Here is an 18,196-nt window from a genome sequence, read left to right on the forward strand (position 1 = left end):
ACATCTACATCTACATTTACATCTGCATCTATATTCAATATCTCCCTACCTAATAAAAGAGTAGCAAAATTGTCACGTATCAATCAATTAGAGTTTCAAATAAAACAATGTAAACAACTGTACAATATACTCGATATATATACAAATATTTACCTCGTCTGCAGTGAATATTCACGAATTTATTGTTATCTTTTCTTCATTACTTCACAAATAAATATTGTCTGATATATATCTTCAAAATATATTTCACATTTTCATTTAAAACAATGATTATAATTTTATATAAATACAAAAATATATATCTTAATTAATAATTTATTTACAATAATTGATTATTATAAGTTTTTTTTTATAAATATTTAATTTATTTTATAACTGTGGTTCACACGGATTATAACCTACTATTCTCATAAACAACACCTAAATTTGTCACTTGTCTATTAATTGTATACATGGCATCTTTTCCCATGTCTATTTGTTTGACTTTTAAATTTCAAATCCCTTGATATTAAGCAATGTCAAACTTGTTAAACTAATTTAAATTCAAATCCTTTTACATTTGGCTATATCAAATCTTAAATTCCGCTGACAATGTAATTTCATATCCCTAATATTTAGATAAATATTAACAATATACTATAAATAAATCAATGCCATTGATTTTTATTCTTCAAAACCAAATTTCAACAATTTAATTATGTAATAATTATTTTCACTTTGAATACTATTATCCATGTTTTTATATTTTCACCAATTATACGTGAATAGCTATGTACACTTTGTAGTTTGTATAGCCTAAATTGTATAATATTCATTATTTTGGCACCAAATTCTATATTAGTTCAAATTGAAAAAACATCATAAATGGTCCTTGTGGTTTCCTAAAATCTGAAGTTTAGTCCCCATGGTTTAAAAACATCATAGATGGTCCCTGTGTTTTCAAATTTTTTGACGATCAATCCTTATTGCTAACACCGTTAAGTTTTGTCTGTTAACTGAAGGATATTTTTATCATTTCACTACCACAATGACCATTTATGATGTTTTCTCTTATTTAAAAAAAAAAAAAAAAACACTAAACTAAACTAAAATGCAAACGGGTCTCTCTCTCTCTCTCTCTCTCTCACACACACACACACACACACAATTGAGATGAAAATCTTGGGATGAAGCATATGAAGATATGGGTTCGGATTCATCATACAAAAATATCTCTTTGTAACACCCCAATAACACAAAATAAAAAAACCGATAAAGCCAAGAATCCATATTTTTGGGTTTGTTCTTCAACATACACACACTCAAGAACACAAAATTTGAATCACATATTTGATTTTGTTGGTTTTCGCTTCACACACGATTTTGAATCTTAAAACCAATTTCATCAAGTCTGAAAAAAAATCGATTTTATGGGTATGTTCCTGAAGAGTTTTCAAGAATAATCATTTTTCTAGGTTTGTTTCTGGAAATAAAAATCAAATTTTGAAAATGAAAAAAACTTACAGACTTTTAAGAGCAATCGATTTCTAAAAATCACCAGATGGAGGAGACGAGCACAAACAGACTTGCAGACTTCTATTGCTCTGGTTTGTGAGACGGACAACAGCCACAGCGGCATCTGCAGCTCCAGCGATTGTGATAGCGATGCCAATTATGTGTTTGCTTTTTGTTCCTTTTCTGTTTCCAACATTTAAGATCTCAACCAAATGGCATCACTTTCTGTTGCCGATGATTGATTAAACTTAGACATCTTCAATGGCACCGATAATTGGGATTCCTTCAAGGGTTTTCTAAAGCTCTATCAGTTCTTGTCTTTGCACTTACCTGAATGGAAATTATGAGAGAGATAGAGAGAGACAAATAGAGATTTAAACACAAAACACAAAGAAAAAACCTACCATCATCATGTTTGGCTTTCTGATGATCGAAGATCTCTTCACGCTGAATATCAGCTTATCACCTTCCATCCTCTCACCTAAAAAACCATCCCACCATTGATGTCGAATTGGTCTCTGTTAATCGTTAACGAATAGGTTATTGAAATCCTTGACATATGGAAAGTAAAACTTAACGGAGTTAAGGATAAGGACCAACTGTCAAAAAATTTGAAAGCACAGGGACCAACTATGATGTTTCTAAACCACGGGTACTAAACTTCAGATTTTGGAAAACCACAGGGACCATTTATAATGTTTTTTTTTTTAATTTCTATACCTTTAAAATATTATTTATCCATAAACATTATAAGCTTTTATATATATATATATATATATATATATATATATATATATATATATATATATAATTTGTTTGCAATTTATTATTAAATAAACTGTTTTTTTATTATTTAAATTTCATTATTGTCAACCATATAGCACATAAATTATAACTTTGTAAGCTAATATGTATATATTGGATTCAACAACGTCCCACATTATATGTTGGTTCCACAGAGCTATTAAAAAATTAGAGATGGAAGCTAATTAAGTGCCATGTAAAGGTTTTGCAAGCTTTCTGGAAGAATAAAGATAGTATGATGCTATGCTCACCCATTGTAAATAAATTATTGAGCCGTTGTGACTTGTGAGTGGGATTACCACTCCGTGAAAAACGATGTTAGGAAGTATCAGGTGCCTCCCCCATTGTAACAGAGCCTATATAAACTCTGCATTTTGTCAGTAATGGATATGAACTAAAATCTATTTCTTTTACGCACTCCGCTCCTTGTTCTTTGATACTATTCAGTTCCGTGAATTATTATTAAATTCATTCACCAGGTTAAATAGGAAATTGATTGTTCACTATATTTGTCAACCCCAATTTATTTGTGTTTCATCTCTACACAAACAATGGTGTGTTTTTACTAATTCAAGTGCAGCAACTTCGTATTCTACAGACTACATTTGAGTCTAAGTTGACTTCATCGTATAACTGGTTTCTTCGATTAGGTACTCTCTCTCTCTCTCTCTCTCTCTCTCTCTATATATATATATATATATATATATATATATATATATATATATATATATATATATATATATATATATATATATATATATAGGGTTAGGTTCATTTGAGACCACTTATATTTTGTGAGACCGTGAGACGCATTTGTTTATTTTTTTTTATTTTTTTTTTATTTTTTTTATTTTTTTTAGTTAATTCATGTTCCGAAAATAATATTTAAAAAAAGAATTTTTTGATTTTTCCATTTATTTTGCATTTTAAAATTATTTTTAGAATATGTACAGTGTAATATTCTATTTAGAATATTTCACGTATTTTTCAAAAAAAATAGAATTTTTTTTTTATTTTTTTTAGTTAATTCAAGTTCCGAAAATAATATTTAAAAAAAAAGAATTTTTAGATTTTTCCATTTATTTTGCATTTTAAAATTATTTTTTAGAATATGTCAGTGAAATATTCTATTTAGAATATTTCACGTATTTTTTCAAAAAAAAAAACGGAATTTTTTTTATTTTTTTTTATTTTTTTTTATATTTTTTTATATTTTTTTTAGTTAATTCAAGTTCCGAAAATAACATTTAAAAAAAGAATTTTTGGATTTTTCCATTTATTTTGCATTTTAAAATTATTTTTAGATTTGGTCTCACGGTCTCACAAAATTAGAATGGTCTCAAATGAACATGAACCTATATATATATATATATATATATATATATATATATATATATATATATATATATATATATAGCGAAAAGTGAATATACCCTTAAGGGTATATAAGCTTAGGTACCAAACTCACCATATTATGTCGTTTTGTATCATATAATACATTATAATTGTTTAATGTTCTTATAATTTAACTTTAAACTTTATTTACTTCCAAGATTATTATAAATTACACATAAATCTTCCTCTTACGTAATTTTCATTTTCAACTACAATATATATGCTAATAAGTGTTCGGCAAAAAGATGTGATATAAGAGAAATATATTAATGAAATTTCGAAAATCTTGAAAGTTAATCATGTTAAGAGTTGAAGTTTACACACATTATAATAAATATATTAAACAAAACGACGTATTATAGTGTATTTGGGTACCTAAGCTTATATACCCTTAAGGGTATATTCACTTTTCCCATATATATATATATATATATATATATATATATATATATATATATATATATATATATACATACTAGTAGTGTATCCGTGCAAAGCGGCGTCAACGAATGCAATGCAGGTGGGAGGTAAGTAGTCTTTTTCGGGAGTTAACTTTCTTTTGATATGTGCCATGTAGTTTTCTTTCAGCAAATAATACCTTTCGGAACACATAACACATATCGAATTGTTTTGTTTTTGCTAGTAATTTCCCTCATATTCTAGGGTTTTTGGATTTTTGATTTACATGAATACATGAATCTAGTTCAATTGTCATAAAACATATGCATATAAAGTATGGGTGAGAATGAAAGTCGGGTATACACCTTCAGAAAGGGAAACCGGTTAGAACTGCCAATTCCATAAACTGGACCCATGTGAATGGAACTGGTTCTTGTTTCTAAAATTCGGTATTGATCGGTTATTTTCTTTCTAACCATAAAAATATTATTTGATCAGATCATTGAATCAATTATTTATCTTGTTTCTCTTCCTTTGTTTCTATTTCTATAGAAATATCTTCAATTTTTAGTTCTACACATGTGTTTTTTTTGGGGGTCTACAACCATTATGTGGTATACGGGTTACATCCGGCATGGGAATTGGTTATTATATTTATAGCACCTTTACACGATGGGCACTAGACGAAATTGAGTTTCTTAATGCAAAAGCATTTATAAGTATAAATGATTGATCTTTTAAGACCAAAGTTGAAGCTTTTGTATGGGTTGTGGGACAATAATCACATAAGAGTATCATTTCAATCACAAATTACTTTATCTCAAACAATGAAAATTGTCCCAACCTGTTGCGGAACACGGTTAGTGCACTCCGATAAAGGTCGGGTATTCTCTATCAAGTCGGGTATGAAATGTTTAATAAGATGTTATCTCATTAGTTATTAATATTGTGATGGTACGAACTTATAAGACAAAATGATGACACGACCTATACATTGATAATCAACTACATCAAAAGTTCTTATATAGTTATCGAAATCTAAAGTTATCCCACATTAATAATCAAAATTCATTGTCATGGTCAACACATAAATTTGTTGAATCGAAACTGGAAAGCAAAACAATTAGTGTATGTTAATTATTTTAATATTTAACACAATTATATACAGATTAATTGAATTTATGCATTTTTCTGGAATGAATCTAAAATGTAATGAGATTTTGGTAATTCAATTTATCTTGGTTTTATAAAACAAAAAATAAAGATTTTAGATATTTTGTTTTTTAGTTAGGAAAAATAAAACAAATAATGATGGTAAATAAAACTAGAATTGCACTCCATCGATAGAAATAAGAGCAAGGTGGGGATCATTTTGGTATTTTGGTATTTTGGCAAAAATATAAAATCATCATGCAAGATGCAACACATCGTGTTTCTTTGTGCAGATTCAAAAGCCATATCCCGTGGTTTTAGAACTATATTCCCAATATGCTTCTATAATGTCCATGGCAACATGACACATATGTATATCTTCTGCACCTAGTCTGCACACATCCAAACAAAAGCACAAATATGAAGAAAAAAACTCAGTCCTTAGTCCTTATTGGATCATAAAATGGAAGATAAAGAAATAAAATATAAGAATTGAAGTGAAAATTAACCAATAAATTTATAATAATTTCATTTAACATAATCAAACCAATAGTAACAAAGCATCCAGCATATGAAAATTTGAAGGGTTCACAGCCCTATATCTGTAAACTACATTCGATAGATATGACCACCCCAAAAATCTAAAATAAAAAAGTTAAAACATAAGGATAAGGCCGACAAACTGTTAATTTATTCACTTTAGTAATTTTTGACATATCAGCAAGTCAAGGCACTAAATCGTTCACTTTTGTAAAATAATGAGACTTTTCTGCAAATTTCATCAAAAACTTGTATATAATTTTTAAACATATTTTTTAGGTATTGATATTTATTTTTAGTTATTTAAGTATTTTTAAGTTTTTATATGTATATATTTACGTATTTATATATATATATATATATATATATATATATATATATATATATATATATATATAAATAAGTGTATTACATATTTTTTTTATGTATTTTTATATGTTACTTTTTATGTATTACCTATTTATATGTCCTTTACATATTTATGTATTTGTTAAAGTTTGTTTTTTGATGTTTATATATTTTTATGTCTTTTAAATGTTTAAATGTATTTTTTACAAATTTATACATATTTGTAAGTATTATAAATATTTTTTATGTATTTATTTTTTATTTTTAAGTATTACGTATTTATAAGTATTTTTATGTATTTATGTATTTTTAAAGTTTTTTTATATGATTGTTTTTCTATTTTTATTTATTGTAAATATATAAACATATTTTTTTTATGTATTTATATGTATTTTGAAGTATTTTATATACTTTTTATGTATTTTTATATGTTATTTTTTATGTATTACGTATTTATATGTATTTTTAAGTACTTATATATTTTTTAAAGTTGTTTATATAGATTTTTATTTTAATGTATTTTAAATGAATAAACGTAGTTTTCAGGTACTTTTATGTATTTTTAAGTATTAAACATATTTTTATGTGTTATTTTTTATTTATTAAGTATTTATATGTATTAATATGTATTTATGTATTTATATGTATTTATGTAATTTATGTAAAAATACGCATGTACATATAAAATAGATATAATATCTAATAAAAAAACAAATAACACATAAAAAATATATAAAATACTTTTATATATATATATATATATATATATATATATATATATATAAACATTCATTTATATATTTAAAAGACTTAAAAATATGAATTTTAAATGTACTTTTATGTATTTAAAATGTATAAATATATTTTTTACGTAAAAGTACATATAAATACGTAATACATAAAAAATAACATATAAAAATTCCTAAAAACTATTTAAGATACTTAAAATATATAAACATGTAAAAAAATACATTAATACATTTAAAATACATAAAAATACCAAAACATCCATATAAAAAATTTAAAAAATACATAACTACGAAAAAAAATACATATAAATACGTAATATTTAAAAAATAACACATAAATATATAAAAATATTTAAATAGTTAAAAAAAGTACGTATAAATATGAAAAAATATACGTATACACATTTAAAATACATAAAAAACTATATAAAAAAGTTTAAAAAATACAAAAATATGTAAAAATACATATACATACCTAATACATAAAAAATAACACATAAAAATACATCTAAAATATGTAAAATACTTAAATGTACAAATAAATACACAAAAGAAATACATTTATACATTTAAAATTTATAAAAATACGTAAACAAGTACATACAAAAATTTATAAAGATATCAATACGTAAAAATACGTTTATAAATTTTATATAAGTTTTGACGAAATTTGCAGAAAATTCTCATTATTTTGTAAAAGTTAACAATTTGGTCCCACGACATGCTGAACAGGTCAAAAGGGCTAAAGTGAATAAATTATCCGATTTCATAAGTTTTTTTATTCAAAAAGTTAAATAGTCGAGACTTCTTACTCAAATTTTTTTTAAGTCTTTATTAAAACTTTTATCAAAATATTAGGACTTTTCTATAAATTTCTGAAATATATATATATATATATATATATATATATATATATATATATATATATATATATATATATATATATATATATGTGTGTGTGTGTGTGTGTGTTCAATTGAAAAAATAAAATGTTAAGAATAGTGGTATCATTTTCAAACAATTATTTATTTTTACCGTAAAATGCTCTAGCGTACCGGGCCGATAAAGGTTGAGTAAAATTCATATATGAATATAAAAATGTGTATTCGTATATGAATGTACCACTTCCCTCTGTCACAAACCACCACTACAACCGCCACCAACAACCGCAACCTCCGCTACCACCAATCGTCACCATATTCATATATGAATATTCACTTTCATCATATATATATATATATATATATATATATATATATATATATATATATATATATATATATGATCTGTTCAGTCGGCCCGGTGCTGGAGCACTTAAGTGGCAGATTCGAAATGAGTGGCCCAGCTTCATTCCCTCGTTCTCAATATTTATTTCCTCAATTGAACCCTCTTTTCTCTCTCTCTCTCTCTCTCTCTATATATATATATATATATATATATATATATATATATATATATATATATATATATATATAAAAGCACCAAAATAATTTAAATACAAATTTGCAAAAATAATCTCAGCAATTTTTGTTTTTTTCAAAATTTGGTCCATACTTTGAAAAAATTGAATAAACGATCTTTTTGAGCATCGTTTGTTGCTTATTTGTCATTTCGCAAAATTAAATTAATGTGTTGTACCGTTGATAAATTTAATTTTTATTTTTCTTTCAATTTGAATGTTATTATATTTATTAAATATAGAAAATGACTTACGTACCTACCCCCCCCCCCTCCCCTTTCACACACATACATAAAACTCTTAAAGGCACTACCCCACGTAACTCCTGTAGATCCGGGCTAGTTAATTTAGAGACGATAAGCATGAAAAATGACTTTTTTGAGGGAAGATTATTTAGAAAGATTAATCTTAACCAAGTTGTACTATATGTCACAAGGTTTCCATGCATATAAAAAACGCAAAAATCCAAGTTATAACGAATAAGTTATGACATGTCGAAGTTTCGCGACAAAACCGGCACGACGCTGAATAACGTAAAAAGTGAATTTACGTTAGAATAATATTTAGCCTTAGCAATCTAAATGAAAGTCGTAGAGTTCGTTAAACCATGAGCGTGCATAAAAAGAACGTCCAAATCTGACTTCGTATGAGGAAGTTATGATTTATCTAAGTTTCGACTTAACGGTATGCAGCCCGAATACTCGATTTGATATCGAGCGGTTTTTAGCCGAAACAATCTAAACGAGAATCGAAGATCTCGTTAATAGTAGTGAAACGATAAAAAGATAGGTGAAAACGGACATCGGATGAAGAAGTTGTGAATTTATAACGGAGTTTTCCTATCCCGACCTACTAAAAATAAATAATAAAAATAAAGTCAAAATTAGCCGACGGAGTCTAAACGAAAGTTGTAGATCGTAGTCTCACCTACGCGGGGATATAAAGAACGTCGAAAACGGAGCTCGTATGAGGAATCTATGAATTTTTGAAGTTTATTAAATAATTAAAGTATTTAATTTAAATAAAAATTCGGATATTATCCAAAGGGCGGGAGTCACAGGGCTTATCCACATTACGCCCAACGTAACATAGAATTACGCCCAACGTAATTCGAGTTTCAGCCCCCTATAAACGGATGTCAAGGGCAGCCAATTCTTTTGCTCATTTCTTCCCTTTCTCTCGCGTTTTTGCATCGTTTTTCGTGCAAGAATTATCCCGAAGCCCCGATATCATTCCCGAGCCCCGAAGCAAGTCCCGAGGCCCCGAAGATCCCGAGAAGTGAAATTCCCGAGCCGAAGCTCTACCCGCAACGAGTCCGGTTTTTGTGAAGATCTTCCAAATCTACCGAAGAATACTACTTCTAGAAGCCGTAGTGTTGTCCGATTATCTTCTGATCAAGTGATTGTGTAGTTACATTCTTCTAATGCATAAATATTAAGTGTTTGCTATGAAATACGTGCTATGTGTATAATATAAAGTTGTTTATATGTGTGGGTGTATAGTCCATTTCATAAACACGGGTATAATACAAGTATTGTTTGAATGTATAAAGTATATGTTTAGGTGAACATGTGGTTATTTTCTTCTAACACATAAATATAAAATATTTCTTATAAAATACATTCTATGTGTTTATATATTGTTGTTTATTTGAGATGAGTGTGGAATGGATGTCATAATACTAGCAGATGCGCTTATAGGATAATCCTGGAAGATACGCTTATAAGATAATGTCGGCAGATGTGCCTAAAAGAGAATGTCATAAATCTGGCAGACGCACCTCATAGTGTATGACGTAATCCTGGCAGAGGCGCTTAAAGGATGCTGTTGGTAGATGCGCCTTATGTAGCAATAGATTTTGTGCTAATTCCTTAGATCAATCCTTGGGAATGAATGAATGACGGGTAGTTGAATTCTTAGGGTAAAATCCTAAGAAATAAAGAAGATAATGGGGATGGGTAATTGGGTTGATTGTTTGATGGTTGAATATAATAATTATATTATTGTGGCTTGAAAACCCTATATGCTCACCAGGCTCCCAAGCCTGACCCACTCAGTTTTCTTTGTATCACAGGTATCGATACGAAGATATATTTCACGGAGAGATTAAAGGAGATGTAAAATCTTTAGTGTTAATAATGTAAGTTCTGTTTATGCTTATGTGTCTGTATCGGAACATGATATCCCAAGATTTTGTTATATAATGAAAATACATTTCTTTAAATAAATGCTTTGATAATTTTTATCATATTGTGTTTTGGGAACAAATTCCGCAACTGTTTTCTTTAAAAGATTACTCTGATTTTAAAAACAAATCGGTCTTTTCTGGCCGAGAAATTGGGGATGTCGCAGTTGGTATCAGAGCATTAGTTTAAGCGAACTAGGAATTTGTAGGATTTCTAAACTTAAACTTAAAATGCTAAGTGAAATTTTGAGATGTGTGTCTGTTGTGTTTTAGACATGAGCACTAGTTTATTTTAGGAAAGTTGCCTAAAATGCTTTTATGTGCTAAATGTTATATGTTTCCATATATGATATTATTTGTTCAGATCTATGGTCTGTTGCCGACCGGATCTGGAAACCTTATGTGTATAGGATTCTAAGCGTACGTCTACGATATTAGAACTAGCATGTAAACGTTTCGAAGTGATAAGGATGATTTGAATATCTATCGTGAATAAGGATCTAATTTCACCTTATTCGGTGTATAGATCAAAAATGGTGAGAACAAGAAGTGGAGTTGGAAATGCTGATGAAAACAGGAATCAACCACCAGTGATTGATCAAATACTTGTCATAGTAGTAGCACCTGAGCCGATAACAATGGCTAGTGTACAATTGATGATTCGGACGATGTAGGATCGTCATATGGATGAAACGAGACGTCTGCTTCAACAGAATCGTGAAGAACTGTTAATTCAAGTGGAAGAGCCCAAAGTGATGAAGGGCACTCGGAAGGTGGAAACTTCAGTGGATCTGTTGGTCAAGCCAACCCACCGATAGTTAGGCAAAACAACCAGAATGGAAGGAATGATGGAATGGGATGCAAGTATAAGGATTTTCTGACTTGCAAACCATCGACCTTCACTGGAAAGGAGGATCCGATCGGAGTTATGGATTGGATATCGGAAATGGAGCTAGCCTTCATTATGTGTGGTTGCAAGGGCAAGTTACAAACCATATTTGTAGTGCGTCAGTTCAGAGGTGGCGCTGTTCGCTGGTGGAACACTCTGGGGAAGACCCTAAGCCCTAACGAGCCACGGAAACTGTCTTGGGCAGAGTTCTTGGTGCAATTCAAGTGCAAGTTCTGCTCGGCCCAAAACCTGCTAGAGTTGGAGAACAAATTTCTGATATTGAAGAAAGACAACATGTCAGTGGATGAATACACTAATTCCTTCACAGACAAGAGGGAGTTTGCTTTGCGCATCGTCCCAAACGAGTTGACAAAAGTCGACCAATACGCAAAGGGACTCCCATGGGAGTATGCAGTGCTAGTGCGTCAGGCACCCACTCTAGAGGCAGCTATTTTGGCTGCCATGTCTGTTGAGAATATGATCAACGGGAGGACCGCCAACAAGGTTGCACTTGGAGAGAAGAGAAAGTTGGAAGGAACTTCAGGTTCTAATGAGAAAAGAAAATTCTCGAAGCCTGGAGGAAGAGGAAGAGATGAAGCAAGGTGGTGCGATAAGTGCAAGAAGAAGCACTCGAGAAAATGTGGCGTGGAGGTGACATGTTTCAAGTGTGGAAAGCATGGGCACTACGCTGATGAATGTATATTCAACAAAAAGGTGTGTTACGAATGTAACGAAGAGGGGAACTTCAAGCAAGACTGCCCAAGGAAAATCAAGCAGCAAGGCTAGAGGCACCGCCAAAGCCAAAGGCAAGAGCATTTCAAATGATCATTGATGAAACAAATGGCAATGCAAGGAATCAGGAATGAGGATTTTATATCCAAAGATCAAGTTATGAAGAAGCAGTGTGAAAAGTAACTTATGGTATAGCCTATTAGAGGCATAGTATAGGGTGGACTTGAACTTTTGTGTAATAGTTTCAAGAAAGTAATATAAACCCTAGTTTTATTATCTGGTGTGTTGAATGATTGTATGATTTTTTTTGTATGATGACTTGGTCAACTGCGAGACAATACTTGGGACGAGTATGAGTAGGTGTGAAAGGTAGTAGATGCATATACTACCAGAAGCACAGGACTCGCACTTGGATCAGGGAAAGTCACAAGGTTACCAAGAAGCTAGTAATTGATTCTGTTTTGTTCAAATGTGTCATTACCTTTGTTTCGGTAGTGACTAGTAAGATGATTGTTATTCCGACCCTAGTGGTCATATTCAAATTGAGTCTGACTACGGTGGGTATGATACGTGGTTCAGAGAACCAAGTTCGAAGTAACATCTGACGTAAGTCAGAAGATTGAAGCTAATGCGATCATTGGTATCGCACTCGTTGTTCATAAAGTTTGTAGCTAGAAATGCTACATGCTGAAATGTGATTATATCACATTAGAATATGAAGGAAGGTATATTCCATTCTGGAATTTAAGTTTAAAAAGACCGAGTCTAAGCGTCGCATCGTGCGATGAGAGGTCAGTAGAGTACGACCCATCGGTCTGTTACAATAGATAAAGGAAAGTGTTTATCCTGAGAAGAAGAAGGAGTCCACAATAAGGACTTATTTTGTAACTTGGAGGTTACGATTGAGAGTACAACATAGTACGAAAAGCAGATGCAAGATTGGGCATCGTCTGCGGTCAAGAAAGCCACAGAGATAAATACTCTTTCGAGGAAACATAGAAGTTACGGTTATTACCTAGGATGAATAAATAACGTGTGAAATCATTATGCAAGTCCTGTTTCGTTGATGATTCCGGGACGTAATCATCCTAAGCAGGAGATAATTGTAACGCCCGTAGATCCGGACTAGTCAATTTAAAGACGATAAACATCAAAAATGACTTTTTGATGGAAGATTATTTAGAAGGATTAATCTTAACCAAATTGTTGTATATATCACAATGTTTCTGTGCATATAAAGAACGCCAAAATCCAAGTTATAACCTATCGAAGTTTCGCGACAAAACCGGCATGACGTTGAATGATGTAAAACGTGAATTTACGTTAGAGTGATATTTAGCCTTAGCAATCTAAACGAAAGTCATAGAGTTCCTTAAACCATGAGCGTGCATAAAAAGAACGTCCAAATCTGACTTCGTATGAGGAAGTTATGATTTTTCTGTGTTTCGACTTAGCTGTATGCAGCCCGAATACTCGATTTGAGATCGAGCGGTTTTTAGCCGAAACAATCTAAACGAGAATCGAATATCTCGTTAATAGTAGTGAAACGATAAAAAGATAGGCGAAAATGGACATCGTATGAAGAAGTTATGAATTTATAACGGAGTTTCTTGTCCCGGCCTACTAAAAATAAATAATAAAAATAAATTCAAAATTAGCCAACGGAGTCTAAACAAAAGTTGCAGATCGTAGTCTCACCTACGCGGGGACATAAAGAACGTCGAAAACAGAGCTCGTATGAGGAAGATATTAATTTTTAAAGTTTATTAAATAATTAAAGTATTTAATTTAAATAAAAATTCGGATATTATTATTATTATTATTATTATTATTATTATTATTATTATTATTAGACTAAATTACACGATTGGTCCCTGTGGTTTACCAGATTTAACACATTAAGGACAACGATGGAAACCGAAATCACTCTTTTACTCCTAATCCGATTTTTTTTATTAATTTATATTTCTCTTTTTTGTTTTAAATTAATGTTTTATTTATTAGAAAATACTCATCCAATACCATAAAGCCACCCACCAGCTGCCATCACCACCACCACCACCACCGTCAAAATTACATAAATGGTCCATATGGTTTACCCATCGTCACAAATTCAGTCTCTACTACCTTAAAAGACCAAATTAACCTCACATTAACGGACAAAAACCAGTGGTCTATATTTTCCGGATTGGTTTTCCGGCCACTGCCATACATGTCAATAAAGTTCAATTTGTGAGACCATTTCTTTATTTTCCTCATTTATTGCAAGAAATAATGATTTAGATTTTTTTACTTATGTAATTAGATGACATTGTTTATCTTACTTTACTAGATTATCTCAATGCAATTCAACATGGTACTTTACTTTACAAAGCAATACCTTCCGACCCCGGCAACGCCAGGAAATATTTTCTAGTTAAATATTATAAATGTCCTGCAATTCATTTAAACAGGCGTATAAATTTTTTATATCATAACAACACATCTCCTCCGTAATATAATCTGAACCTCAAATAAACCTATAATACACTTGAAAACTGCCATGATTTATTTAAGCATCAACAACACATCTCCTCCATTAACCAGCATTAGAACCAGTTCAAACAACAAGTAATTAGAGCATCAGACTTTGAGAGCAATCCTTAAAATAACATCCAACTGTCAAACTTATGAAAGAAATGATATTGAATTCTCCAAGAGCAGCAATCAGAATAAACTATACCACCATGACCGAAAAAACATCCCAAAATTTAAACTTGCATCGAAAATACCACAGATGCTAGTATCTCCCAAAACAGTATCAAGCCACAAAAATACCAACACCATAAAGCCAATTATTGAATACATATTTGATTTTTTGTTCTGATTGCTCCTTCATCTCGCCGACTTCAACATTTGACCCCCCTCATTATCTCTATATGTGTTGAATGCTCAATTCCAGATCGTCACAGTCGAATTTCAGAGTTCCTCGGCACCAACTTAATGGGAATTTACTCAGTCCCAAATAACAAAACCCCCCGATCAATTCCTAATTTCGGGGGTGTTTGGCTTAGCTTTTCACAGCCTAAAAGTAATTTTTAGAAAAGTTATAAAAAGTCAAGATTTCCTGACTTTTCCAAAAAGTTCCTTTTTCTTATGTAAAAACTTCAAAACTAGTTTTGCCAAACATCTTTTGCTTTTTTTTTCTTTTCCAAAAAGGACTTTTGGCTGTGAAAAGCTAAGCCAAACACCTCCAAGATCAAGACACCACATGCATAGAGCTACGAACAGAATTTACAAATAAGAGTGAATGTAGAGATGTAGTGTACAACCAAGATGATATACGGAAATATAAGATACCTAGCCTAATCTTTAATTTGGGATTTAGCTTGGGAAGGGTATTTTGGGAAATTCAATAAAATTCTAAAGTTTAAATAAGTTTTTTAATATTAATTTGATATAATTCAAATTAAAATTTAAGTTTGGATATAAATATAAATTTTATAATTCGATAAGGATTTAGAAGTGATTTTGTTTTTTATAAGGATATAGAAATAATATTTAAAGTTTAAAAAGGTATGAATGAAATTTTCCCAAGAAAAATGGAAGAATATAAAAATAATTTAATTTTATACTTTGCACAGGAGTTTAAGGGAAGTGCAGGCCGATGCAACAGAGATGGAATGATATTTTATGGAACAAATTTATCCCAATGCTACGGCTTGAATTCACTGCTAATCAACCCAAGCTCAATGAGGCGGATGTTATGCCCCTTACCAATCAGGTGCATTATCATATTAATACCCTTGCTTTCACTCTTTGTGAAATTTCCACAAACATTTGGAGAGTCATCAAAAAGCATACCCCCGATAAACATTTTTCAATTAACTCTATTATTTTTTTTATTGTATCAATGTGTTTAAAGTTATATTTTCATAAAAAAAAATGAGACATGTGCTGAACTCGGTTCTCCAACACGTCCCCATCCCTGATTTTTGCCCATACGGGTATCCTGTCTCCATCCCTGGGACTCGGTTTGGTGGGGAATACCAGACTTCTATCAGGGCAGGTTAATTTGTTCCCTAGGAGGTTGGGGTAAATTTCGATCTCTATTTTGGACTTTTTTTTTTTTTTTTTTTTTTTTTTTTTTTTTTTTTAACTTTTTGTTAGATTTTTTATTTAGAAAAACTATTAGTTTTCTCAAAATTTTGAAATTGTTAATTGATTATCGGACTTGTTCGTAAATTCCAGAATTCTTTTTTGTTTGGAATGCATAACGGAATCCAGAATGTTGGTCTAAAATGTACTTTTTTTCAAATATATATATATATATATATATATATATATATATATATATATATATATATATATATATATATATATATTTCTTAAAGATTTGGCCATTTCTCAACAAAAAAGTAAAATTGTTATATTTTCATTAATATTAACTTAAAATGTGATTATTAGGTAATTATCCCTGATGATGATGTTCCAATTGAGCAACCAAATAATCTCAAAATACCCCTCCATGTCATAAAAACTTGTACCCACGACTTCAACGAAAGGAATTTCATCGGTAAGGGTGGTTACGGAAGGGTCTATAAGGGAACCCTTACATGGGCAGATCATATAAACCAACTAGTAGCTGTAAAGCGGCTAGATGTCACCAGATTTCAAGGTAACAAAGAGTTCCAAACAGAGGTCACGTTGCTTTCTAAGCATAAACACAAAAACATTACAACACTTATAGGTTTTTGTAATGATAACAAGGAGATGATTCTTGTTTACGAATACGCAACGAATGGAAGCCTTGATGCATATTTACATGACACTAGCATGTTCGGTGGACTATCATGGCCACAACTCTTCAAAATATGTATGGGTGTTGTTTCTGCATTGGACTATCTTCATAACCACGTGGCTGAAAAACACAGAATTATACATCGCGATGTAAAAAGTGCAAATATTTTGTTGGATGAGAATTGGAATGCAAAACTTTCTGATTTTGGTTTGGCCAGAATAGGTTTAGCAAATCAACGTAATACCTTCGTGATCACTAACCTTGCTGGAACGTATGGTTATACTGACCCACAATATGAAAGAACAGGTTTTTTAACAAAAGAGTCGGATGTTTATTCGTTGGGTGTGGTTTTGTTTAAAGTTTTGTGTGGAAGGCTAGCCTATGTTTCCGGTTACCATGATGAGCGGCGTTTCTTACATCATTTGGCTCGAACTTGCTGCAAAAATGGAGAGCTAGATAAGATTATCGATCAAAGAATTAAGAAAGATATCAAACCAAGAACATTAAGCAAGTTCTCAACTATTGCATATAGATGCTTGCATAAAAATCGGGAAGAACGACCTACAATTGCTGACATTGCATCCCAACTTACGGAAGCCTGGAAAATCCAAGTAAGTTTGAATAATGTTTTTATTCAAGTACTTCAATAGGGACATTTTTTTATGGGAAAATAAGGATGTCCATATAATAGTACATGACTTGCTAACCCAATATTTGTTTGTCATCACCAGTTTACAAGATGATGGAAGTGAAACCTTCTTGATCAGTTGATTCACAAAAAAAAAAAAAAAAAGAATCATTGGTTAATCTTTATTAAACTTAGGGGACAACGACAAATAAAATCTAAACCAAAAGTTCGGTTCAATTGTTGTATAGAGATATAATGAGACAACACAACACCATTCGTTGGTCTTCTACAAGGAGGAAAAAGGGTTGAAAGATTAACAAATATTTGTCTCTTTCTATATTTAATATGTTCCTACAATATTTGACTCTTTCTATATTTAATATGTTCCTACATGAATGTACTATAAGTTTTGTTCTATGAACTTCATTAAAACCACAATCCTCAAAATAATGGTTCACTAGGTTACAACCCGTGAAAACCACGGGTAAATAATTTATAAATTTTTATTATATTTTGTTTATAATAACCCGTGTACTACGTGGGTCTGCAAACTAAAAAGAAAAATTAAATAAAAGAATGAGTAACATAAAAATTTCTAATATGATCTTTTCGAATTCAATCTTACTAGATGAGGAGAAACAA

General features: G+C 30.5%; 1 protein-coding gene across 1 annotated transcript; it reads left to right on the top strand.

Annotated features, from left to right (window-relative positions):
* Nucleotides 1-2,711: 2,711 nt before the first annotated feature.
* On the top strand, nt 2,712-17,969 carry LOC145094823 (putative receptor-like protein kinase At5g39000). Its single transcript, XM_079032845.1, has 4 exons — nt 2,712-2,948; nt 15,770-15,909; nt 16,593-17,537; nt 17,658-17,969. Exons 2-4 carry the CDS (start codon nt 15,793-15,795, stop codon nt 17,667-17,669), a joined length of 1,074 nt encoding a protein of 357 aa, XP_078888971.1. The 5' UTR covers nt 2,712-2,948; nt 15,770-15,792; the 3' UTR covers nt 17,670-17,969.
* The last annotated feature ends 227 nt before the right edge of the window (nt 17,970-18,196 follow it).

The sequence above is a fragment of the Lactuca serriola genome, chromosome 3 (genome assembly GCF_051521515.1).
Source record: "Lactuca serriola cultivar US96UC23 chromosome 3, Lser_US96UC23_V15, whole genome shotgun sequence".
NCBI classification, from domain to species: Eukaryota; Viridiplantae; Streptophyta; class Magnoliopsida; order Asterales; family Asteraceae; genus Lactuca; species Lactuca serriola.